The 26889-nt window shown below is 36.5% G+C and overlaps 3 protein-coding genes across 5 annotated transcripts; 1 reads left to right on the top strand and 2 right to left on the bottom strand.

Moving 5' to 3' along the window:
* Positions 1–504: 504 nt before the first annotated feature.
* On the bottom strand, positions 505–8557 carry LOC148908672 (mitochondrial glutathione transporter SLC25A40-like). 2 transcript variants are annotated; one of them, XM_089035365.1, is made up of 11 exons: positions 8247–8557; positions 7924–7992; positions 6875–6984; positions 6405–6472; positions 5230–5354; positions 4424–4501; positions 3778–3876; positions 3073–3164; positions 2166–2241; positions 1632–1712; positions 505–1029 (listed from the first exon to the last, which is right to left on the bottom strand). In XM_089035365.1, exons 1-11 carry the CDS (start codon positions 8329–8331, stop codon positions 893–895), a joined length of 1020 nt encoding a protein of 339 aa, XP_088891491.1. In that variant the 5' UTR covers positions 8332–8557; the 3' UTR covers positions 505–892. The 2 variants fall into 2 exon arrangements, with proteins under 2 accessions (XP_088891491.1, XP_088891492.1); XM_089035366.1 differs by having other exon boundaries at positions 7933–7992.
* A 460-nt stretch (positions 8558–9017) lies between these two features.
* LOC116295658 (heparan sulfate glucosamine 3-O-sulfotransferase 5) lies at positions 9018–14347 on the top strand. Of its 2 annotated transcripts, none has more exons than XM_031703551.2 (2): positions 9018–9076; positions 10909–14347. In XM_031703551.2, exon 2 carries the CDS (start codon positions 11028–11030, stop codon positions 11970–11972), a length of 945 nt encoding a protein of 314 aa, XP_031559411.1. In that variant the 5' UTR covers positions 9018–9076; positions 10909–11027; the 3' UTR covers positions 11973–14347. The 2 variants fall into 2 exon arrangements, with proteins under 2 accessions (XP_031559411.1, XP_031559412.1); XM_031703552.2 differs by lacking the exon at positions 9018–9076 and adding an exon at positions 9572–9753.
* Positions 14348–14391: 44 nt separating this feature from the next.
* Positions 14392–16681, bottom strand: LOC116295660 (GATA zinc finger domain-containing protein 1). Its single transcript, XM_031703553.2, has 4 exons — positions 16293–16681; positions 15959–16018; positions 15137–15314; positions 14392–14602 (listed from the first exon to the last, which is right to left on the bottom strand). The coding sequence occupies exons 1-4, from the start codon at positions 16560–16562 to the stop codon at positions 14433–14435; spliced, it is 678 nt and encodes a 225-aa protein (XP_031559413.1). The 5' UTR covers positions 16563–16681; the 3' UTR covers positions 14392–14432.
* Positions 16682–26889: the final 10208 nt, after the last annotated feature.

Raw genomic sequence — 26889 nt, 5'->3', positions numbered from 1 at the left:
AGTTTTCGTCAAAAAAGGGGCTTGTCGCTTAGGGACAGGTCAAAAATTAGAGAGAGGTGGGGGGGGGGAGTGCTGGTGCATTTTATTTTTGGCCTATACATTTTTTAGTGCCCCTCCCTTTCCTTATACATATAAAAAATTGGCCTTTACCTAAATACTTGCACAATTTCTTCTGGCCATCCCTTTTAGCCTGCATGAAAAATAATGACCCTCCCCCCATTTGCACCAGCCCTCCCCCTCCTCTAACTTTTGACCTGTTCCTTAAGATTTTAGCTGACCCTCCACTCTGAAGAATCAGCACTCCCTCTCCCAATAAAACGTACCTTCCCTTGGTAAAAAAAAAAGTTTTCTCAGCGTCGCGGATTCTATTTTTTTATTCTGAGATGCATTTATATAGGAGATATGAGAATACAAATGAAAAAGAAAAATGACAATATGCAAGAGGAGGGGAGAGAAGCGGAGAATAGAAGAAATAAAAAATAAGCTAAATGCGTTATTTTCCGATTTTCTATCACTAAACGTCTTTATTGCATTTATTTGTAAAATTACAATTATATACGGAAATATTCATCGTCGATTTTGTGAAAACAAACCATCGACCACGTGATTTATGGCAGTACCTGGGGTATCCCATATATACCAAGAAGGCTGCCTCGTACGTCACCACTGTGTCCCTTCTTTTCCCTAATTTGCCATCGTACATGGACGAGTTACTTTACTTTCAAAGCACTCATACCAACAGTATTACCTTCTTGAAAAACCAAGAATTCCTCTAAATAACTACTACGTTCCAAACATAAGATATAAATACCATTGCCACATGTTACCTTCATACGGTACCTATACTTTACTATCTTTTCCTGTAGCTCACTATACTTGGCCCTCCTCCTCTTTAATCGACGACTTGTTTTAGTTGTGTGGTACTCTTATTCTTTTTATTGTAATTCGTGAAAAAATTCTTGCCAAATTCGTAGATGCTGATCATTATTGCACATGCAGGCGGTACTTTGACCATTCTTGGTGCAATACCTTCAAAATGATCATGACGTTAGCTTAGAACAAGTAACTTACTAAGCTAAAGGACCCACTCAGTTCCCCATTTCAGATCACACGTCATCCCCTTTTTGTTTCAGTAGGTTTACTTTGGGCGTAATGTCTTTTCGATTTCAGACCACGTGTCATTCCCCATAACACATGACAGCACATGGTGGTCAGTGTTTGACAGTTATGTGGTGCAGATAATGAGATTCAAAGACTTTTATCAACTATTTTTTTAACCCAGCAATACTGAAGGAAATATAGAATGTTCAATATAGACGAGCCAATTAAGTGTCAATTAAGTGACAGTTTTTTAGTGAATATAATTGGCTGAGAGTAAGACATTCCCACGCCCTCAAATAAAAAATCTCCTTTAATTACCTTAGTCCCCAAGCTACTCTTGTCAGCTCTCCCAAATTCAAAATGGCGGATGCTTCAGAACTAACACACGTATTCGTCTGAGTCAAATCACATGCATGACGTCATGCCGAAGAGCGATGAGAGTAGCCTGGGGATTAGGGGACTAGCCGAGGCTATTTCTAACGTGCTGTGAAAAATCATGACATATAGAACCAATAAGATTAAGTTTATACCTGCAAACAAACTTGATATTCCCTTCTCTCTGTACAGTTTTATTAATATCGAGGCAGTGAATGATAGTCTTTTTTGAGATTCTGAAATGGAAAAAAAATATCATTCCCTAACTTGTATACTACGAAGTTTCGAAAATGCTTCTCCCATTTGTAAAACACTAAAATAAAGAATTTTCATAAAGTCAGATGTATGTTGAAAAAGCTACTGCTCAGATCTACAGTATAGGTGTACTTCTTCCCTAAGATAACATGATGAATAATCATCTTTCTTGCTTCAACGCTGTTATTGCTTCTGCTGCTGTTGTTGCTGGTACTAATGCTGATGCTGCTATTATTGTTGCTGCTACTGTTGTTGCTGTTGTTGTTGTTGCTGCTGTTGTTAATGCTATTGTTGTTACTGCTGTTGTTGTCGATGGTGTTGTTGCTTCTGTTGCTGTTGCTGTTGCTGTTACTGTTTTTTGTTAGTTTTGTGTCAGCTTGCCTCCTCCAGCATTCTGTCATAGCGCATCATGAATTAAAAAGGGGAATACTTACTGAACTCTAGTTCTCCCAGTTCTATCTGTCTGTGAGTTTTGACCACATCAAATGGTTGAGTCATTACCGCTGCAACCTTTAAAGAAAAAAACCCACACACACTAAACTCCACACATTAAAATAAACACTAGCGTGCTCGCCCAAGATAGTCAGGTAGATAGACGGTTTTACAAGGGCGGATCCAGGTGGGGGGGGGGGGGGGGGCAAAGGGGGGCTGAAGACCCCTCTTCAGCAGAAAAAAACGATGCTTTTTTATATTGTTTTCCGTTGTGTTGACGGAAGAAACTCAATTGCCCCCCCCCCCCCCCCCCTCTAGAATTTTGGCTGGATCCGCCCTTGTTTTATTTATCTATCTTTTGTCCAGAGCGGACAAAGGCACCAAAATTGGTTAAGAAACTGATTTCAAAAATAGATAGTGCAGAAATCGGTCCAGAAAACAAAAAGGCTTGAAGCCTCTAGAAAGGAGAATTCCTGTTTTGATAGTGTAGTACTTAACAGCAGGAGCTGACAAAACTGTGCCCTCGTCCTACGATCAAATTGCAATTTAGAAGTTGATTTTTATGCAGGAAAGGAAACCGGAGTACCCGGAGAAAAATCCTCGGAACACAGAAGAGAACCAACAAACAGCTCTCCTTACAACACCAAACGTTCAGGTTTGCCAATATCATTGATTTGGCGTTGCTCGCACCATAGACGACATTTCGTTTCTTTAAGAACACAAAATAAATAGTTACTGTGGTTTTCGATATTTCCTTCAATTGCTTGTTGTGAAACTGGTTTTTTACTGCCGCCAGTCAAGAATATAAAAGGTACCAACTGATTATTTTTGATTGACGGCAACCAAAAACCAAACTTCAGCGTGCAGCTTTCAACTACCGAGTTTGAAACTAAAGTAAAATGAACTCACCAGTCCTGAACCAGCACCACAAAAAAACGATGACCAGAAGCCAGGTTCTGGAACGTTGCTTCGCAGGAATTCATAGCCAAACCAATAGAAAGCTGTTGAATAAAAATACGAGAAAGGTGAAGAAAAGATATTTTAATTTGTCTGTATATTTTCATATGTAAATGTAATATATGTAATATGTATTTTCAATAACTGCAATAGCAAAGCCAACAGCAGCAACAACAACAGCAGCAACAACAACGAAAACAACGACAAAAGCAGCAACGACAACAACAGCAGCAGCAATAACTGCAATAGCAAAGCCAACAGCAGCAACAACAACGAAAACAACGACAAAAGCAGCAACGACAACAACAGCAGCAGCAATAACTACAATAGCAAAGCCAACAGCAGCAACAACAACGAAAACAACGACAAAAGCAGCAACGACAACAACAGCAGCAGCAATAACTACAATAGCAAAGCCAACAGCAGCAACAACAACAGCAGCAACAACAACGAAAACAACGACAAAAGCAGCAACGACAACAACAGCAGCAGCAATAACAACAACAGCAAAGCCAACAGCAGCAACAACGACGACAACGACAACAGTAGCAAAAACAGCAACAACAGCAGCAATAACAACAACGACAACAACAAGAACAAAAGAAACAAAAGCAACAGAAGCAGAAACATACAGTACCCAAGATGTCCCCCTATTACCTGAAAAAGGCAAGTCTCTTAATAAGGTTGGACCAAGTCCCTGCCATAATGATAGCACGCCACCTTGTTGGATGGCATTTCTTATAACAGTGCCTAATTCTGTAAAAGTGGAAAATAGTTTACCATAAATATTTAGTAAAAAAATCATGCCTTTCTTATGAGTAAGTATGTGTAGGCTGTTTGAGGTGTCGGTAAGTTTACCTGCATGGATTTGGCCCATCAAACACACCATATTTATTTATGTGTAATTCAACTCTGAAACCCATGATTTAACTCCATTTACATAGCTTTTAAATCTCTAGCCCCTGTGATTGGATTTCTAGTGGTCTTTATGATGAACCAAACAGTTTCAGGCTAAAATCAAAAATTGTCTTTAGGGAAGCACTGGTGTTGTAGCAGTGAGAGCGCTTGCCTCTCATCAATGCCACTCAGGTTCGAGTCCCACCAGGCGCGATGTCATATGTGAGTAGAATTACTTGTTGGTTTTCTCCTGTGCTTCAAGGGTTTTCTTGGTTCTTCAGTTGTCCTCCCTCGGTAAAACTAAACTTCTAAATTCCAATTGGAATCCAGGAGAAGAAGAGCCACTCTGTGGAATATACTGCCAATCCCCTCATTTTTTATCATTATTATTTTATTATCTTCATACCACTATATCTGTAACCACTTCTTGACTGCAACTTCGTTCTGATCAGTTCAATGGGTGAAATCACTGTCACTGAGATGGCTGGGGAAAAATAGTACAAGCATCAAATTAAGAAATTAAAAAAATTTTAGACGTTTTTGGTTGATAAATGAATTAAAAGCGTACAAAAGATTTTTAATGGACTAACATCAGGTCTAAGGATTTAACCCCCCATCCCCTGCCCCACCCCCCCCCCCCCCCCACTTTTAAGAAGGCTGCACCGCCCCTGCACCTAATCCAAAAAAGGTTGACAGTTAAAGATTGGAAATCTGAAATCGAAATGAATTGTGGGTTGTGTCAATATGAAGAAATTAAGTTATAATGCAACAAGTTAATAACTACTAGTAAATATGCAACCACCTTTGAGCGATGACCTGCACTGGATAATTGTCTCAGAATTTAGATTTCAGATCTCCAACCGACAAGGTTTTTTGAAATAGGTACATTAATTTTTTTCCGATCCGTTATCCTAAAAAATCGTGCGTTTTGATTGGCTGTTTGAGCGGGTGGTATTTTGTCAGTATCTGCCCGGGCGCGCGGTCTGGTATCCTTTGCCACTAAACAACAACACAAAACGATTACAAAAACAAGCAAAAAAATACAGGGAAAAAAAAATAAGTTATTTACCGTCCTATAGTCGGTCCGGATAGGGAAAAACTGTGCCCGAGGTCTTGAATATATGGACCGAGGCCTGTATATTCAAGACCTCGGGCACAGTTTTTCCCTGTCCGGACCTACTGGCCGGTAAATAACATATATATATATCCTACTTCTTGCAGTGCTGCCACTTAGGATTGGTGACCAGATATTCATCTCTCCACTCTTGAAACCATAATACACTTTAAGATGATCATAGAGGGTAAAGTATATCATAGTATTTGGAACTGCCATCACTCTGTAAAACAACCAAATCAAATATTTGATAATTTTATCATAAAATATCCCTTCCTCATTGCTTACTATCAATCACCTGACTTGTGGGAGTCAACTGTGGGGCAAACAAGTGGTTGACTGAGTGGGAAACTAGTGGATGTTAAGTCAAAACATGCCAAAATAAGTCCTCAAACTATTGTATTTGACTATTTCTACGATATGAAACCAGAAAACAAGTGATCAAAACAACCTCCAAGATTCTACAAGCCATTAAAAACGCAGCTATTACCAGAAGTGTCGTCTATTGATAGCAACCTATTGGTTACTGGCACAGCCTTTATTTTTGCATTTAACAGGATTCCCACTCTGGTACCTGCCAGCCAAAATGACTCTTAGGCTTGCTTTTTTGACCAGTGACATGTTGACCAATATGGTAAGTCAACACCAGGCTCGTCACTAGGACCTTGAAAGGGAAGGTTTGTTTTTCTACCTATCTTATTTATGCCATTTCTTGAAAAACTAAAAATATAGCTAAACATTATTTCATACTCCTACAAAGGTGGAGAGGGAGATTTGTTCAAACCATTGAACCACCCCTAGCGACAGGCCTGATCACACCCCCAGCCACTTTATGCACAGCAATTATTTTTAGACCTGCAACCTTCGTTGTAAAATACAATTTCCAGAATTCACTAATTCACTGACAAATTTTATTACTAACCACACAGGTAACCCAAGCCACAAAAAATGATTATATATGATCCCAAAGCCTCTCTAGCAGAATAGACCTTATTCGTGGTGTGACAATGTTTTCCCAATTCAGCGTGACAAACCTCCAGGGGATTCATTTTCTTTTGTTTTTACTCTTAGAAAAATTCATGAGTATCCCAAAGGATACAAAAGGAATAACGATGATATCCCGATGAGTTTCAAAACAATAGCTCTTCATTCCCCCAGAAGTTTGTCACGCTGAATTGGGAAAACATTGTCTTACCACGAATAAGGTCAATTCCACAGGAAACAAAATGTAATTTCAAAAAACCATTTTGTTTTTAATATTTGTTAGACTTACAATGTCGGTGGCAGCCCTCTCCATAAAGAAGTAATTCCTTCGAATCTGGGAATCTTTATAAAGGCATCCTAAACAAACAGACACAGATTGACTTACTATTTTGTACATGCATTCTGGTGTGGCCTTGTCTTCTGGCATGACAAGTGATGTTGATGATGATGATTCTGGTGTGACATCACAGACCAATCACAACATGCATAAGAATGAGTTGACATAGCAGCCAATCAAAGCTTATTATATAATCAAGCAGCCACACAAAGCTATTCTTAACTTAAAAAACAAATACTTCCAAGCTAGTTCTCAGCAATGTGGTTGGGAAGTAAATTCAAAACTTAATTTTTTACTTTTATTTTTAATATTGGAGACGGTTGATTGGAGATTTGAAATGCAACATGAATTCTTGCAATCTACATCTGACTCCTTGGAATTACTGTCCACATGTCCCATGGATTAGCTCTAATTATGCTTACCAAAGTACTTTTGAACTGCATGGGAGGTCTGTTGATACCGTAAGATGATTCAAGAACAGAGCATAGGCACAAGTGGTCCATCAGACCATTACAAAATATATAACATCGATCTATAAAACATAGCAATATTAATAATTATCCACGAGACATTTTAGTAGAGTTTGATAGGTCTCTTTCTCGATTCAAGGGTTTTTCTGGATTCTCAGACTTCCTCCCTCCACAAAAACTAAAAAGCTAAATTCCAATTTATGGCCTCCTAGTCCTGATAATGGAAGATATTAGAGTTAAACTCATTTTCCTTCAAACAATTGCTTCAAGTTAGGCATTTGGGTCAATACAATGAAATGTATAAAAACTGACCCAAGTGCAACAATTGTTTGAAGGTAATAGAGTGATATCTGCTATTCTTCGTTTACACACAACGTTATAGCCACCATCTTGGTTAAATGAAACAAAATAATTAGCAATTATTCGCCGAAGGTGAAGTGAATGTCGGGGAATATTTACCGAGACCCGAGTCTTCGAGCAGCGAGATAAATATTCTCCATATTCACTGAGCCTGAGGTGAATAATTGTTTTAGTATATACCAATTATTCAATAAAAACAAACAAACAGAAACTTTTAGATTGCGTGACAAATTCACACAAAACTTTTAGCAAAACTTTTAGGCCATACTTTGTTGCCTTTTTAGTATTGATAGGAATGGCATTTACTTTCATTTTTTCAATTTCTCATCGGAAATTGCAGCAAAGCAATAATTACCTGCAGATGCCATTTTGTTGCCGACTCAACATACTGAGATTCAGAGATGAATATCATGCAATATTCACCTCCAATTAATCAATGAGCGCTCACATTCTTAGTAAGTACACAAGTTGGTATATGCTAATTGTCAATAAGTTCTATTTTGTTATGCAGTATCAACCAACATGGCTGCCATGTTTTGTACGTTATATAACTCCCTTGGGAATGATTGAAAACCAGTGATTTATAAACTTATAATCAAACTTATTCAACAGCTGTCTAACAACATTATAAAGTAACTTACTAAACTCACTTTGAGTGATTTGCTTTGCTTGAGCCTGCAGTCTGGTTTTCACCACGTCCAGTGGTGTCACTGTGAAAAAGTATAATTTATATTATTTTCATAGTTATACCTTATATATTATTTTTTGATTTTTCTTATTTTATTTGAAGAGAAAAATCCAGCTTAGACTAGGGCTAGTTCAAATGGACTCCTGTTTTTTTGTTTTGTTTTGTTCTGCTTTTTGTTTTTTTATTTTTAGCAATATTGTCATGACATGTGGATGACATTACATCATCATGCTTATATCATCATAAGAAAAGCTAGAAAACATTTATCAAACTTACTAAAAAGAGAAGTAACTATTGCTCCAGAACCAGATGCAACCATTTGCTGTACAGGAGTTATTTCACCTTTAGCAAGAGAGCCCATGGTTTATCTCGTGCTATATATCCTCTTGCACAATTCGTTTTCTAAGTTTTTCAATGTATACGTCTAGAAAATTGCACATTTAATTGTTCAAACCAGCTACAACCCTGTAGAGCTACCAAAAGTGTTGATATTCTTATAAAAATAGGTGGAACACGTAGTTTTAGGGACTAGAAGTCCCATAATGTTGGATCAAGTCACACTTCATGTCTTTCTTTTGGCCGCCATGTTTTTCAATGCACAGGAATAACCCAGAATGCATCAAAGTCCGAAACTAAACAAAACCTAATAGGGAGGGGAGGGTTGGGGTCACTAGATGATGATGATGATGATGATGATGATGATGATGATGATGATAATAATAATAATATAATCAGCTCTTTTGAAAATCATCGCTGTATATTAATAGAATTTAAAGAACACGAGAAAAGCAGTGTTCCAAATGTAGGAACGGCACGACGCGCCGGCGGAGTCTTCTCAACCCTTCTCGAGATTTCTGCTAATCCCCAAGTTCTTTTTATAACCACACATAGCATAGCAAGAAAGTTTCTTCTTTCTTTATAAAAATACGAATGATTAGAGTAACAGTTATTTTCACACACGACCTGCTTTTACATGTAACACAGCTGTTATTTTTATGTCAAAGCTACAAGTAACTAGTGTCCGGTTGCGCAAGGTCGAAATGCATTCTGGGAGTCAAGCCAGTTGAGTGCCATTTCTAATGTGTATGACATGCTGTAATTCTCTGGTAAGTTGTAAACTAATAAGCTTCTTTATTTCCAGCTATTTTATAGGAAATGTTTCAATGATTCTTCTTGTGCTATAGTTACAATATAAGGATTTGTAATTTTTGATTTTAAAGAATGTCGACAAAGATTAGCGTGGACAATTTTCGTTCTGTAGGTACGAGTCACTGAGAGTCACTTGCACGAGACTAGGTTCAGAAGACAATAACGATTAATTTATTTTTTAATTGATGCGCTTAAGGTTATTTTAACTTTATCGATTCATATTCTAGACAATCACATAAGCAAACCTTTTCAGAAACTGCTCGAATCAGCTTTAAACGAATTTCTAGAAAGCAGAGAAGTTAGCGACTGCATGCTAACACGATACCGTATATGTCATTTGATAGCTTTGGTTGGACTGCTTTTATAGCTCGACCTTTGTAAGCTTATATGGCCGCTACAATTTACATTTGTCCAAAAAACAAAACCTTAAAACTATCAAAATGAGATACAATAGACGGATAAGGAGAAGAGGGTAGTAAAACGAGCTCTATTAAGGTTCATCTTCATCTTGCTTCAAATATCAGACCTTGTGGCATGGATATAAACAATCATTGCGGGGTGTTTATGCATGCTCGGCCTTTTCCGTGATTTACGGACGTGCCTCTCAGTTTGTGAGAATAAAATCTTACGTGAGGTTAGTGATATTAATATGCTCGATAGGTCTCATGATATATTTAACTATAGTTTTATATTCCGACGCTATTTGTTTATTTGTTTTCAATTCTGTTTTTAAAAAATAAGTTATAAATATTAACCTGCATTAATTCAGGGTTGTCCTTTTTTTTCAATACATCAAATGATCCACTTGTTACTGACTATTAGTTGGGGTCTATTCACATGTTATCTAAAGTTACAAGTTAAATTACAAATTAACTATTAGTTGGCTATAAGATTCTATTCACATGTTATCTAAAGTTACAAGTTAAATTACAAACAAACAACACGCCCGCGCCATTCTACTACAACTCGAGTCGTAGCGTGTAAAATGAAGGTTACAACTTGCCTACGACAGACGCGAGCGTGTTGTATACAATACAGTAGTTGTAGGCTAAAATCGTACTGTCTAAATCGGCTTTATATAAATCTTCATGACTAGGGGTTTCTAGTTAGGACTGCATTAAAATTGGTGGTTGAATCACCTAAATACAACAAGTGAATAAGGAGAAGATTTATAGATCAATATTTAAAAAGTTTGTAACTATACTAATGCTTTGGACATTAAACCATTTCCTCACAAGGAAGCTTGAGAACCACAGAAAAGGCAGCTATATAAAGCTTTTAAGCTTTTACTGCTGTTTGCATTACTACGTGGCCACCCCACGCAAATTGCATCGTGTAGTTTACAATAGACTGCCGTCAATCAAACACCTCATTCTACTTGGATGTACTCAAACTCTTTGCCATTGCTTTTGGAACTTTCCTTCGTGATATCTGACTGAAAAAGTTTGATAGAAAAGCTATCTCACTGATCCAAATATGTATAAATGGCATTAACATAGTAGTCTATTCCAAACTACATGACTCGATTTGTGTCTGGGGTGACTGCATGGTAATGCAAACAACGGTAAGCTACTGTACACTGGCTGGCTTTGTCTGTGGCTCAAGCTTCCTCATGCTCAACAGCACCCTGCATTCATCCTTATACACAAGTGGAATCATGTATGACCAATATAACATTTGTATAAAGGAAACTTAAATAATTTGTTAAAAACAACATGATATTGCAAGAGGATGAATGCAATTTTTTTTTCATTATGCTTATTCTGTCATTTATTCTTTGTATTTTCAGTGTTTTTACAGATTGGTGTAAATGTTGGTGACTTTTCATCCTCTGCAACTTCCACTTTATCCTGCATTTTGTTGTTTAAAGTTGGAGTACGCACTTCTTGTTTGACAAGTGAACAACTCATGACATTCCCTCTTGTCCAAGAAAAAAGAAAGTGTCTAACAGCATTAATACTTTCTGCACTATTCCTTCTGTTCCTTATCTATGGTCTTGATATCCAACATTTTGGCCACCTAAAACCAAAATCTAAGCAAAGACATCATTATAGGAAACAATATCTGCCAAATGCACTTCTTATTGGAGTTCGGAAAGGAGGAACAAGAGCATTGCTCCGATCACTGTGTCTAAATCCTAATATCCATACTGTGTCTAAAGAAGTTCATTTCTTTGACCGAGATGAAAATTACAAAAACGGAATGGAATGGTACAGGAAGAAGATGCCATTTGTATCAACTGAGGCTTCTGGACAAATCATTATTGAAAAGACACCTGCATATTTTGTCACTCCAAGTGTCCCTGAAAGAATCTACAACATGTCAAAAACTGTCAAGTTAATAGTAGTTGTCCGAAACCCCACACGACGGGCAATCTCAGATTACACCCAGTTGAAATCCAAGAATCCATCCTTGCCGCCATTTGAAGAGTACGTGACTACAGATAAAGCTCAAAAGATACTGAAGGTTAATGACAGTTGTGTTCATATTGGCGTTTACTGCAAACATCTTCAGAACTGGCTGAAGTACTTTCCATTAAAGCAGTTTCATTTTGTCAGTGGAGAACAGCTTTCAAGTGATCCAATACCTGAACTGCGAAACATTGAAAAATTTCTTAACTTAGATCCTAAAATAAAAAAAGATGATATTGTTTTTAACGAAACCAAAGGCTTTCCTTGTTTCAAAAAACGCATGCCACAGAATGGCTCTTTCAAATACTCATGTCTGGGCCCTTCGAAAGGGCGTGTACATCCACAAGTGCGACCTGATATTCTGCAATTACTAATGACATACTATAGTCCTTACAATAAACAATTTTACAAGATGGTTAACAGAGATTTTGGATGGATGTGAGTTGATTTCTCAGTTGTTGTTTTTTTGTACAAGGAGTCCAGTTGCACTGCTTACACAGTGTAGACTATCAATCAAAAAAATTGCTAAAGCATGATTCCAATGCTAGTTCAGTGCTAATCACTCTATTACAACATTTGTCAATCATCATTTAGCAATGAAAAGATTTGTAACTAACTGTCAATATTATTACAGTATTAGAGTGCAAACAATTAATCCGTGAAACACTAATTACTAAATAGTACAAAATAGTGCTAATTAAACAATAGAAAACAATGGAATTTACATGAAATTGTGCTATTTAGTATTACTAACGTTTCACGGTTATATTGTTTGCACTCTAGGTTTTATGTAATCTTCTTTTGATTGGGTCATTGATTTTGATTTGAGCCAAACCTACTCCAATCAATTGTAATATTGTATATTTAAAGTATATCAAAGGAATGTGATCTGGAAAAGAATATAATAATCAATATATGATTTTACTTTTTTTTGAATTTTGAACTTTTTTATTTAGTGCTATTTTTACAAGAACAAAAAATTAATGAGAAAAATAAAATATATAGTTTGTTTTGGAGTGTGATCATCTGGGTGAGTGTAGTCTTGAGAAACATGGTTGTTGGTGGTGACTGATGTTTCAACAACCTGAGCGGAAGTCATCTTCAGAGTCCAGTGAGAAAACAAAAGACAATCAATAGGTATAAATACCATCGGCTTTCTCTCATTTTTCACTAGACTCTGAAGATGACTTCTGCTCAGGTTGTTGAAACATCAGTCACCACCAACAACAGTCTTTCTCAAGACTACACTCACCCGGATGATCACACTTCACAACAAACTTTCAACACCTGGGTTCAAACCATTTACTCTTCAATATAAAGTTCCTTATTTTAGGGGACTTACCAAAAGAACAGGGCTGATCATCTACACAATGATTAGATATCTAATTATATTATTTTTACGGTTAAAGGTCAGTGAATAACATGTAAATGTGAATAACATCTAAATATATTAAAATATAAATAAACATATTCCATTAGTATTTTTACACAAGTGAATATAATAAATCCCACAGGCTTATTGGCCACAATTTATGTCTTCTGCTGTTATATTCACCTACAGGTGAATATGATGGGTGCATGCACACACTTCGTTGTCGATTTGTGCTGCTTGAAGAGATAAATAAAATTTGAACCAAAAAAAATACCCTCTCGGTTATTTATTGATTTCACTTGAGTTAAAAATACTAAAACAATTATTCGCCTCAGGCTCAGTGGATATTGGGGAATATTTACCTTTGCCGCTCAAAGACTTGCGTCTCTGACAGTAAATATTCCCTGATATTCACTTCGCTTTTGGCAAGTAATTGTTAAATATTATAATGATGATTGTATGATATACCGAGTAATATCATAATATATAATAAAAGAAGCATATTATTTTGAAAGACTCAACAAGTATTTTGAAGTACATGAACCAAGCATGAACAAGTTTCTGTACTTACGAGAGATAGACCCCTGGCATGTGATGGTAATCTGGGGGCCAAAATAGCAAAAGATATGTACATGAGAAATGTTTTTGAATCTCAGTAGAAGAAAAGCTTAGGTATTTTTTGACTCCTGGATAGTTGATTAGTGAAAGATGTTTACTACGGATCTCACCTAACTGTGGCGACACATCAAAAATTTGTCTCGCTACCACACCCTAATTCGTCTACTGACACGCCTACTTCGTCACTGTCTCGGATCTAGCACATTGCCAGTAAGGTATTCACTGTAATACATGGAAGATGGAGAGATTTGAATTTAAAATAAAAGTACAAGAGAGATGTGTTAAGACTTTCCTTGAAAGAAACCAGTGGTAATATCTCCACTGTTTTTGACAATTTCATCAATTATTAGGGAGCGAAACTCATCTGAAAGTGCTTTTCTGGCCAAATTTATTTATTTCCATGTTTCTACAATTTTACGCTCGAACACACTGCTGTGACAAAAGTAGGCGTGTCAGTACAAATTAGAGTGTAGTAGCGAGACAAATTTTTGATGTCGCCACAGTTCGGTGAGATCTGTAGTATATATTTGGCATGTTTTTGTTTGAGTTGTATACCTAGGGTGGATCTAGGGGTGTTTTTATGGACTCCTAAAACCATTATCAAACCCCCTAAATAACCACTAAAAACCTCCTAATTGGAAGATCGTAATTTATCGAACTCCCTAATTTGGACAAGTGCAAAACAAGGAACTTTTTTGGTATGTTAAACTGCTATCCTTGTGTTTGTGTAAAAATCTGGGATCTGCTTGTGTAATAATATTTATGATTAGTGTCTTCTCATGTACAACCATTACTGTAACAAAGATATGATACTCTCGGTAATAACATATGGTCTGAAATCGGAAAACTTTACGAACAAAATAAAAAAGTATTCTGAAATAGTCATTTAATACACTATAAAGTAAATCTACATCAAGATATTCTTTCTAGAAGCATTTCAGCAGCTGTTGTCAAGTCATTTAGGTCAGGCTGTTTTGGCATAACAAAAGGAGGATGATCTCTTTTGGCCTTAAAGAGCTCACTAGGGGCTCGGCATACAAACTCCAAGCATTCCATTGGTCTGGGAGTGTCTTCTTCTGGCCCTATAGAAAATTTAGCAGAATATAAATGAAACTACTGCTTTTTTCTGAGTAAGAACTCCAGATTCTGAGGCTGATGTGATTGGCTAAGATCAATATGTTACTGATTCTGCTCCTTCGTAATACACTGGCTAATTTTTTTGAACTTACATAGTGAATGATGAATTTAATTCTAAAACTTAATTGCCCTGTTTCACTATGACGTCACATCGAAACAATCTACTGTTTAAACGCAAAGGATCATGGTCGTTGGAGGGGGTCAAATCAACGCAAATTCACCAAAAATTGTTCTAAAACCGGTATCAATACACGAAGAGAAGTAGAATAGCCAGCAAATGCTCAGAATATTTTTTAGTACATATTAACACAAATTATATCTGAAAACCAGGCCATTTTAGATCAAACTGTTTCGCTAGGAGCAAATTTTGTTAAATTTTCTATTGGATTTGGCAATTCTATCCCCCAGATAAACAAGCGGTGACGTCATAGTGAAATAGGGCAATTAATTACACTTGGTTTTAAGAAAATTTGTAATACCTGGAAGAAATAAAGCTGGATCAAAATGGGTTGGTTCTGGGATGGTAGGTATCAGCCAAGTTATTATGACACTTTTTTGGGCAAACTCGTCTTGTAAAAATCCTTGTATTTGAGCAAAAAAGAGGTCTCCTTCAATGTCTTCTAGCGATACTATGTCACCTATCTGATACAATATACCCTGGAAAATATAAAATGTAATTATAGTAAAAATTGGTGAAATATCAAATTGATTAAACCAAATAACAATTATTATTAAACCTTGAAACAACCTCTGGGCTGATCTTACTCAGGATATGGCTAACAATTCACAGATAAAACCCTGAAACAACCTCTGGGCTGATCTAAGTCAGGGCATGGCTAACTCACAGATCAAACCCTGAAACAACCTCTGGGCTGATCTAAGTCAGAGCACGGCTAATTCACAGATAGAACCCTGAAACAACCTCTGGGCTGATCTAAGTCAGGGCATGGCTATCTCACAGATCAAACCCTGAAACAACCTCTGGGCTGATCAAAGTGAGGGCACAGCTAACTCGCAGATTGAATGCTGAAACAAACTCTGGACTAATCTATAGTCACACATGGCAGATTCACAATTGAAAAACTTTTAAAAGAGTGTTTGGTTTTTCGAAGGGAGGGAAACCAGAGAAGTGAGAGGAAGCTGGGGCTAGACCCAAAGATCTCTATTCATACGAGATGCATATTCCCAGAATCAAACGTAAGGTGATAGGCAAATGCATAATTTCCACTTCACCATCCTGACTGTTCTTTGAGATGTGATGATATTAGTGTATAGTTACATATCAAAAGACATACGTTTACCTTGAAATATATCCTGTCCGAAGCCACAACAGTAGCTACACCATCTGGAGACTTGTAAGGCTTTAAATAGATCAAAAATATATTCCATTATTATTTCGCATTTATTGTACACAAAATGCATCAAAAAAAATTTCGCAAAAATTACTATCTATAAGGAGCTCTTCCGTAGGTTCACCTCACACGCACCACCACTACATTCACTATTTACGACATAAATTAAAAACTCATGTCGATTTTAACGAAAGGAGGAAAATGTCATTCTGCGGGCAAAACAAGTGCGTGTATTTCTATTCTATTTTCGAGGGAGGATTTAAACTCAATATAATTGGCAAACCTTTCTTTTCATCTTGTATATAGTTCTCCTCCCTCGTTCCTTTCCTCTTTCGCCACCTTTTCCATTCCAGTGTCCTTTCCTAGAACTAGCCCTTATCCTGGCCACTAGCTTCCTGCTTTCTTTAGAGCTCTGTCTCTGTGAGCGAGTGTTTGTACCCACTCGTCTAAGGTGACAACTGTTACATAGAACTTCACCATTGGCGCCTTTTCTCCACATCAAAGATTTATTAATTTTACAAGCAGAGCATTGAGCTTCTTGATCCAAAGGCATATTGAAGTTAAGATCCTTTGATTTTGAGCGTAAAATATTGTAAAAATGCTGTATAGTTGATAAGAAAGCGCTAAAAACGTTCGTCTATTTGAAAATTGACTTTTTCTTGTTTTCGTCCGCCATCTTGGATTGTTTTGCGCATGAAAAAAATCCTAATACCGCTGATTAGCTGTGAATAGAAAGGGGGAGGGGGAGGTGGGGAAGGGGAGGTGGGGAAGGGGAGTGGAGGGTGACTGATAGAGAGTTTTAGATTGACTTTTTTCCTTCCCCTAAACGACAAACGTGACCACATTTTCATCGTTTTCCTGTATTTTACTTAACCTCTTGCAAACTTTCATATCACACACAAATATTCTTTTGTTTTTCTACTACTTGGATCTTTTTGCGATTCCTTTTCAGTTATTTAAAAGAATTTTTCACTGATCAACTGACGTTACACGTTTGGACGTCAATCTAAAACTCTTTAATAATAAGTGAAAATACACTAGAGAAAGAGCTCAAAAAGTCGCTGAAAAAAATATGGTAGCCTATTCTCGTTTAATTTTCCAGAGCACTTATTTCCTACTGCGCAGGCTTGAGGCGAAATAAGGAGGAGGATATTCCCGCGCATCAAACTAACAAGAATAAAATCCTACACGTTATTAAAAGATTAAGAAAAGTTAAGTATGAAGCTTGGCTCACATTAGACTAGAAGTTTCGGTGGGGAAAAACAACAATACCCGATAGCTCCCGATAAACTAGCTCATTTTTTTTCAAATCGATGTGCGTAGGTAGAAATAAAGTGCAAAGAATTAGCTGTAGATAAGGTCTGGAGGCCGGCTAGTCTCTCTCCTACTTTGCCTTTGGGCAGGACTAGAACATTATTCTGCGTAATCCGTACATTAAGGGCGGTTTGATCTCAATAGCCTAGAGTATAGCATAGCCTCTCGGTACGTCATTCAGAATTACAGTCATAGTTAATAGTCGTAATCGACCGTAGGAAACTGAAGCTTCTTAAAAGTAGACGTGGGTTTGGATCCGTCATCAGATCTAGATAAAATCTAAGTTAATAAGACATCATCACGCATTTTCATTCGAAAATTTTCAAAACTGCATGACTACCTTGATTCGTATTTGCTTTATAGGGTTAGTATGGGAGTCAGGTTCGCTTGTCCAATCTGAGCAAAGGTTATATGAGATATTATTCTGCACCTCTCGCTGTCTCAGCATCACTTCGGCCTACGGATTCAGTAGCTGTCTTTGATCAAAGTCAAAGTTCTGAAAAAGGTATTGATTTGTCGTTTCGCAACTTGAATTGCGTTACTAAGACACTAGTGAGCCACCTTAACCGGCATGAACACTCGCAATTCTGCATGTATGCATATGGTTCTCTGATTTTCCTTTCTTTGCAAATATGTGACTGAGTTAGCCATGCCCTGACTTAGATCAGCCCAGAGGTTGTTTCAGGGTTCTATCTGTGAGTTAGCAATGCCCTGACTTAGATCAGCCCAGAGGTTGTTTAAGGGTTCAATCTGTGAGATAGCCGTGCCCTGACTTTGATCAGCCCAGAGGTTGTTTAAGGGTTCAATCTGTGAGTTAGCAATGCCCTGACTTTGATCAGCCCAGAGGTTGTTTCAGGGTTCTATCTGTGAGTTAGCAATGCCCTGACTTTGATCAGCCCAGAGGTTGTTTAAGGCTTGAATCTGTAAGATAGCAATGCCCTGACTTTGATCAGCCCAGAGGTTGTTTCAGGGTTCTATCTGTGAGTTAGCCATGCCCTGACTTTGATCAGCCCAGAGGTTGTTTAAGGGTTCAATCTGTGAGTTAGCCGTGCCCTGACTTAGATCAGCCCAGAGGTTGTTTCAGGATATCGATAAATAAAACTGAACTGGATACCCTTGTTGAATTCATGGTGAAACAACAGCTCGATCCGTCCAGAGGCGGCTCAGACTCTATTCTCATAGCAGTTTTTTATCTTTTATTTTGCTACACTGATTCCCACGCAGCTCACATTGACTATTTATCAAGAAGTTATTTTGTTTAGTGTTCTTCCTAAAGCTCATGGGCAACTGAAAGTGCGCGTCTGTCGCCATATCAAAGTAGAATTAGTAGAAGTTGATTTTTGTGTAGGAAGGACACAAAGAATCCGCAGGAAAGACCTTGAGGTAAACGCGACTGATTGAAACATGCAATAGATAAAGCCAAACCTAGCTATATACTCAAATTGGGTCCAGGGAACAATCTACAAGAATAATGATTAAATCATTTGAAAGTCGTGTAGTTTGGAATTCACTGCTACTACGAACAAAAAATTAACGAATTGACGTCATTCGCTGGATTTCTGGAACCATCTAGTCTGTCTTTTCTCTTCGTGCTTTTTTTATCTAAAGCCAGTTAAAATGCTGGATTATCGATATCATCTCATTTATCTAGTAGATCACTTATTCTTCTCTTTCTTTCCTTTACTTTACTCTAATGATTTTATGCAGCAAAAAGAAAAAGAAAAGATATGGGGAGAACCTGGCTGAAACATGAAATAGCTTCCCTTACAGAGCAGCTTACCCAGGTTACCCAGGAATTCTTTCTTTTTTTCTTTCTTTCTTTCTTTCTTTCTTTCATTCTTTCATTCATTCATTCTTTTTTTCTTTCTTTCTTTCTTTCTTTCTTTCTTTCTTTCTTTCTTTCTTTCTTTCTTTCTCTCTTTCTTTCTTTCTTTCTTTCTTTCCGGCTTTCTTTCTTTTTTCTTTCTTCCTTTCTTTCTTCCTTTCTTCCTTTCTTTCTTCCTTCCTTTCTTTCTTTCTTTTGTTTGTTTGTTTGTTTGTTTGTTTGTTTGTTTCTTTCTTTCTTTCTTTCTCGGTTTTATTAAGTTTTTTCCCCCTAACTTGATGCTTTTTCCGCCATCTTGTTCCTGCATTTTCTTTTTTAGCTGGGTATTAATATTTAATGATCGCTCGAATGATCGCTCTTTTCAAGCGAAATCTAAGTCCTAATAGCACTATCGTGTGGTGTTCAGCATTCATCATTTTACCTCCTGGTCGTGCCATGATAACTGGAGTTCGTCAGTAACAATAGTACTGAATGGGATCGAACTTCAATATCATCAACTAACTAAGGAGTCGTATTATTAAACGCTGGGTTGCCTTCTCCAAGGACTAAATATTATGTTAAAAGTACTTGAAGTTCAAAATGTGTTTCTCGATACTAAGAAAACAAGAACGCGTAAGAACTTTGCCTTGCGTTAGAGCTTGTAAGGTAATTAATGGCATTTTTCATGACGGTAATTGGTCAGGTTTATAGCGCTATTTTCACCGATTTTTAATGACTTTATCCGGTCTCCATTATTCTTCAAGCATTCAAATCCTGTCGAAATCGAAAATTATTCACTAGAAATGTTCAGTTGTATTAAATATTAATTGTTTGTGTGAATTCACATTCCCCATGCACCTGAAGCTCCGGTTTCCTGGAATGTTCAATTATTTCACAAGATATCCTTATTGAATAAGAGCCGGACTGAATTCATGTATTTGAATGCAATAACCTCCTTTAGGTGAAATACACTGTCTTAATCCTTGTACGCGCTCAAAAGAGCTTACTAAACACAATAAAAAAATTAGTATTCTATGGATGGGATTTCGGTTCCATACGTTTGAAAATTGCAAAACATTTATCATTTTCGGCTTTTTCGATTTAGAAAATCCATATTTTTTATGCCTCATACAAATCAATGTTCCTTTTGGAGTTTTACTCATTGGTTGAGAAAGAAATAAAACTAAAGAGAAGGGCATGTTGTCATTCGTTATGGGAACAGTAAACATTATCAAAACTTGAACAGAAATACCCATGATAGATATCATGATGTTTATGTACAGAAATCCCACAATGCAAATCCATAGGCATTAGCCGTATATTCTAAGTGTATGAATATTTCTTGAATGGACCAGACACCCCTTTCAACCGCTTTCAAATCGTTAACACTAAGGGAATCCAATACAATGGAATTTTCGCCCAAAAATGGACTAATTTAGTCTAACTAAGAATTTAAAAATTAATGCAAGCGCATCTTTTTTTTTTTTTTTTTCATTCCCTCATTTAAATTAGAGCTAAACAATAAAAGCGTGGGATATTTTAATCTATGGAGTTGGCCAACGACAGTATTGAGTGGCCTTGATCTTCAATCCAACCAAAGTTATCAATTTTATCTCCAAAATCCGATCGATAGTAGGGGATTTCTGCCACCTTCGTACGTGTAAATTATCAATTTGAAAGTCTAATTTGTTTCAAGGTTAAAATAGAAGCTTGCTAGCCCCTTGTAATAAGTAATATGCATTTGGCGACCGCGTCTGACAGCTGATACGCTGCTGATCTCGCTTTTTTTTAAACGAAAATTCGTTTTTTTTTTTAATTTTTGAACTTATTTTTCCTTAAGGGGATTTGCATGCGATTTAAAAGTTAAATTTGGGGTTACTAGGAAACTAGCGCTTGATGAAATATTAAAACACATTTCAAAATATAATTACACCAAATTTTGTGTGTTTCTAAGCGCTGTTGAGACTCCAGTGAGACTGATGGGAACCTTCCACAAACAGCAGTCACTGGCAATTAATACTCATAGCTGCCGTGCCTAGTTAATATTACATATACGTTCCCAAGAAAAGATATTAAGGTCTTTCTACAAATTGAAGAGGAATACAGTATAATAGTTCAAAATATGATTTACATCAACTACACTAGTCAAAACATCTACAAAACGACAACGTATTGAGCAAAAATCAAATTTACATAAAGATTAAAAAACGAAAAACACGAAATTTTAGGAATGTTTACTTCATTTATCACCAGCATTAAATGCCACACGATTTTTGCCATTCATGAATTCATTTCCGGGTTCTTTTTTCCCCTGAAAAAATATTTTGTAAGAAGGGATATAAAGACTTCAAAAATGATGAATATAGTTTGTTGGGAGGCTTGTCACTTGACACAAGAATAAATGATTTTACTTGTTTTTGTGGCGGTAAATTATAGACAACGCGGATTATGTTTTAAAAAACCTAAGAATTTTAGTTCCATCGCTTATGAAAGCGAATCGATGACCCGCACACAATCGATTCTTTGATTGGAAGGTTTTTGAGTGAATTTGATAAAGGATGTTGTTGATGCATTTTTAAAGGTAATTGACGCGGGTAATGGCCCACTGTGCCTGTTAACGGGGCTGCAAGCGTTTTCTTAATGATTGACTTTGCTATTAGCATAACGCGGTATTAAACAAAACCAGGAAAAGGCCAGAGTCGGCTCAGAGCACTGCCGTACGAGATCAACGCCAGTCGAACTTGGTGGCGTCGAAGTAAAGACTCATAGTCAACATTGATTAGGGAAGTCTAGGTGGACAAGGTAGCATGGCTCTACTACTAGATCGTGAGGCTGTTTGAAGACTACGTTGAGGTTAATCGGTGGCTTTGTAGTCTTTGTGGCCAAATCACTCCAGAAAACACTTTTTTCTCTGTCTCTTTTAACAAGGCTCACGTACAAATTGTAAGCAAGTGAATTGGCTTATAACTACCGTGAAAGGTGGACCGAGTCGAGATTGAGCTTCAGGGAAGATATGTGAACAGAGATCAAGTTAAGCCTTCGTCTGGCTTTTTCATATTATATTGAGTTAACCGAAACATCTGACAACACAAGATCTTCTGTCTTGTCTAGTACCTGCTAAGGAATAGTCTTTATTACCGTCAAGTTCCGATTTATCTACTTTGATCAGATATTTTGATAAAAGTCGAAACGAAATTTGAAGGAAAATGATTACATTGGAAAGTAATGCTACGGCTGCTCTACGAACATCGACAGAAAGAGCTTTATTTACTTCTATTCTTGGGCTGATAGCAATATTTTCTCTTCTAACGAATGCTTATGTAGTACAAATCATCTGGAAAAACAAGAATCTTCATCGGCTTTGCTACTATATCTTCATAAGTCTCTGCGTCACTCATATGATGCTGTTGTGCGTCAATATTCCGTTTATCGTGAAGACGGTTTTCTCCCCACCTCATTCAGTTTACTTCAGTCATCATGCGTGCCAGTTCCAAGCATTCGCTCTTAGCTCTTGTATGATTGCATCTATCTGCGGGATTGCGATTATCTGTTGTGTGAGATGGTTGGCCATTACAAGACCATATAACTACAGGAACCTGCTAGGAAAAAAGTGGTTGATATTTCCAGTTGTGAGTAGCGTATGGTTTCATGCAGCGATCTCTTCGCTACCACCTGTGATTGGTTGGGGAAAGTATGAATTTTATCCAGATAGGCACCTTTGTCTTCATAGCTGGTCTCCGATGGACGCAAGTCGGCTTTCCTATCTAATATTTTACTGCTTTTGTGCGTTTTTCGTTCCGTTTTCATGCACAGCGTATTTCCAGTTTTCGAGTCTACAAGTTGCTAGGAAGCAGAAGAAAAAAGAAAACAAAATGATGGTTAAACGAAGAAACAAAAGAAGTCCCCTGAGGGCTCTAACTGCTAGCCTATGCGTTTTGGCTCTCTACGTACTTTTATGGATCCCACATGGAATCCTTGTCTCATGGTGGGATATCTTACACCCCACAACACAACCGCCTACCAACCTAGAAAATATAAGCATGGTGATTGCTATGTGCTCGAGTTTTACAACACCAATGTGTTTTACATTGACAGATAGACTGTTAAGAAGCCGAGTAATTCATTCCATTAGATCTTCGCTCGTACGCTTGAACTTGGCATAACATTTACGGGATTATTTTCAGGATAGAAATTGAAACTTTCGCCTTTTTAAGTCCAAGGGGGGAAAAGAGGCAATAAAACAGTGGATGGTATCGCAATTATTTTCAGTACTTAAAAAAAAGTACGGATGAATGACTCAAATGAAGAAAATATTCGTTTGAAACCAGAATAAAATTAGCAAAGACATGACAAAAAAAAAAAGAGGGGATTTTCGATTCGTGATCGTGTGGCTTTTAATGAAATCTTCAGAACACACACCACAGACCACGCTGAGCGAGCAGTAACTAATGTAGACCTATTTTATTCGCGGGAAAACTACGGCCACCATTATGTAAAAAGATAGTTTGAAATATCATGTAAGAGCCCTAATTTACTATAAATTTAAAGAAAATCTGTAAGAAGCATATTATGAATTGAAGGTTTGTAGTGTAAGGTTTTTTGAGAAATAAGGATGACTTGTAAATAGCACTTTTTTTAAAATATATATATAGAATTCCGTTAAAAAAAACTAATTTCAATAATATTCCGACAACACTCTTTCCGAAACCGTTTTTAAGATTTTAGTTCAGGTTTTAAGTAATATTTCAGAAGGCCAGACATGCTCTATACATATATTTATGTTGCAAAAACATTCGAGACAGAAGTCAACCACAAAATATACAAAATAAATTCAAGAATCACTGATGTATATAGAAAAAAATGAGATATCTCTACTGGCTATTGGCTGCTTTTAAATTAAAGTTATTTGTATTCAATCAATATTAGTGGCGGCGATAATATCTGATTACATTCTATAAATAACTGAAACTACTTCTTTCTTTATTGGAAAAAAAAAAAAAAAAAAAAAAAAAAAAAAAAAAAAAAAAACCGGTCGCAGTCGAAAAATAATCGTAAAGAGCCAAAAACCTTTTCATGTCTTAACCGAAACCTCAAATGAGATTTGAAAGGGTTTAGTGGTCGATGTTGTATAATTCAGAAATGAGTTCGTTCGAAAAAAAAACTTAAGGCGTTTTTCTCTTATTACTGCTATGTGATTTTATCTATTTTGAATAAAGAAAAATGTTCAGATTTTCTAGGTGTTAGTTATCTTTTATGTAAGGACATAAAAGCACTTTCCCAAAACAGGCAACTCTTCCCTGTACAAAGCAACACTCAACACCTATCATAGCAATTTTTTAAGAGTTCTCTAAAAACACTAATTACAGGTTTCGGCATATATTTCAAATATTTCTGCATATATAGGACTATTTAAAAAAACACAGGTTATATGTTTGGTATTTCTATTATTCTACTGCATGATGCTCAGTGAAGATTCGCCTCTCAAATAAAAACATCAATCATTTATTGACCATTCGGCTTATAGCGAGATAACAGAAACAACATTCTCTTGACGCTAATATTTACTCGCAATGTCAACAGAATAAAAAAAAGGCCAATATTTCTTAATTTTTATCGATGTTTTATGAGTTTTCAGTACTGCGAGTATCTAAAGACGTCAACAATATATGATGACGTACGACGTACAAGAAGAGTCCACTTAGGACTTAAAAGAGAACCGGGGTATCTCTCACCGTCATTTCCATACACTTACTAGAGCAATCTCTAATTGAAAAGCTTATTAAGCACGTTTATGTGGAAAACAGAGGATTAAGAAATCCAGTGGTACATGTATACTCACTATGCCTTTATATCAAGATCGAACTTCGCCGTAATATTTATTTGAAACCAGTGATAGCTGTAGTAAACATCCATCGCCGAATTTCAAAAATATGCGATAAAGGTTACAGTGATAAATCATAGTTAATAGATTAACTATGGATAAATCTTGTAAAGCCTATTTAAAATATATTCAGCGTTTTTTAGATATTGATTTTCGTCGTTTTTTCCGATATTTGTTTTTTATTTTCTATTATAAATATTTCCAAATGAATTTATTTTTCGCGAGAGATGATTTAATCAACAAGGTTTATATTTCATATTGACATATCTCTTACAGCAATTAAAATAAAGTCAGTTTGCATTGGTGTGTGCCTACTATCTATTCATTTAAACCATAAATGATTCATTCGATCATCAGTCAAGATGTGCTTTCCTTGAAAAATCGATCTTTTTACTCTTTGCAAATTTTTGTTTTTTTAATTACTAATGTTAACTTCGCCCTTAGTTAAGAAAATATTTAAAAATATTTTAACGTTATTTAAAAATTTTTTAAATTATTTTTATATTTAAAAATATTTTCTATATACCAAATTATTTTTCGTCTTGAATCGAAAATACGTTATGCCCGAAGGCCAGAAAACGCCAAGCTACTCATTCATTTATCATGGCCATTGCTCTGGACCAATCAGAAAATAGATCTTATCCTGCTATCCCATTGGATACAAAGTTATTTTGCTTGGTTACGTACAATTCCGTTCACTCAAAATCAATTCACCGTAAAAAAATATAAATTTTCTTATATGACAGGGGAGCAAGACGTGGAAGAGACAATTTTCATGATCAAAATGCCGTTTTCGTGCGGCATCTGATGTATAGGAGAGGATTAAGGATAGCTATAACGTGGGCGACAAACAATGTAGTTGTTCAGATTTTTAAAAATGACAACGCGCTATATACTTAATTTTTCGTTTGAACAATGTGAAAAATAACGTTTTTTAAATATCTAAATGATAGCTTAATCCATGGTATTTGTGTTGAAGAGTGAAGAGACCAATTCTACTGATTGGCGGTCGATATGTTTAATCCTACATCAGCACGTAAGTGGAACGGATATGAGTATAACGTATGAAAATAGTGAGGCAGCTGAAAAAAGGTTTAAAAATAAAGTGAAAGCGTGCGAGCAATGCCTGCCTGCCTGCCTGCCTGCCTGCCTGCCTGGCATGTCTATAGTCAAGTCCCCATGCGTCAGAGGTCTGTGTAACGCAGATTATCCATACCCAAAGCTGCTTACCACAAATACTTTGTATTTTAATATGAGTTTCCTCTTTATGAATATAATTATTATTTTAAGACGACCAAAAGACTGATCAAGCTTTACTCTGTATATGTTAGAGTCGAAAATGGAGTAGAGAAAGCTCACTCCATTTTTGGTAAGATCAATTCCATATTTGGATTGTGCGGAAAAGCGGCAAACAAAAAGGCCGTCGTTTTATAACGAATTCGACATGAACATTTTTGAAGAAGAAAAGAAAAGAAAAAAGAAAAGACAAGTAAAAAAAGAAAAATTTTGGAAATCGAGGAAGGATACGGGGACGCTGATGCTAACTCGTGGGTGTGCCTCGCAGACAACAGACACAGGGAAATACGACACTCAATGTTTGATATGCATTCTCAGAACTTATTTCTCTCGTTTTTTAATACGCACTTGGCAAATGGATGGATCCATTTCCCCTACTTAAACAAAGCATTATTATTTCTTATATGTCAGTTAATATCGCGGTTTTAGTATTAATGGACCTTATGGAATTCACTTGTGAAAAGAAAGTAACTCTTATATCATACGCATGATTGAGTTTCTCTTTGGCGGGGTGTGAATGTCTGGCGTCAGCACGCATGCGTGGGTTGCATTAATAATAACATTAATAATATCTAATAATACCCT

The sequence above is a fragment of the Actinia tenebrosa genome, unplaced genomic scaffold, assembly GCF_029948245.1.
Source record: "Actinia tenebrosa isolate PJP-AT-01 unplaced genomic scaffold, QUT_ActTen_1.0 PGA_scaffold3__52_contigs__length_22856419, whole genome shotgun sequence".
NCBI lineage: Eukaryota > Metazoa > Cnidaria > Anthozoa > Actiniaria > Actiniidae > Actinia > Actinia tenebrosa.
Note: the sequence above shows the minus strand (reverse complement) of the source record. Positions and strands in the feature narration are given on the sequence as shown.

Coding starts and splice junctions, on each gene's coding strand:
- LOC116295658 (XM_031703551.2), top strand. CDS start 11,028: ATGACATTCCCTCTTGTCCAAGAAAAAAGAAAGTGTCTAACAGCATTA.
- LOC116295660 (XM_031703553.2), bottom strand. CDS start 16,562: ATGCCTTTGGATCAAGAAGCTCAATGCTCTGCTTGTAAAATTAATAAA. Junction 15,315..15,958: donor CGGACAGGATATATTTCAAG/GTAAACGTATGT, acceptor TATATTTTCCAG/GGTATATTGTATCAGATAGG. Junction 14,603..15,136: donor TCCAGCTTTATTTCTTCCAG/GTATTACAAATT, acceptor AATTTTCTATAG/GGCCAGAAGAAGACACTCCC.
- LOC148908672 (XM_089035365.1), bottom strand. CDS start 8,331: ATGGGCTCTCTTGCTAAAGGTGAAATAACTCCTGTACAGCAAATGGTT. Junction 7,993..8,246: donor AATAGTTACTTCTCTTTTTA/GTAAGTTTGATA, acceptor ACTTTTTCACAG/TGACACCACTGGACGTGGTG. Junction 6,473..6,874: donor TGCAGTTCAAAAGTACTTTG/GTAAGCATAATT, acceptor CTGTTTGTTTAG/GATGCCTTTATAAAGATTCC.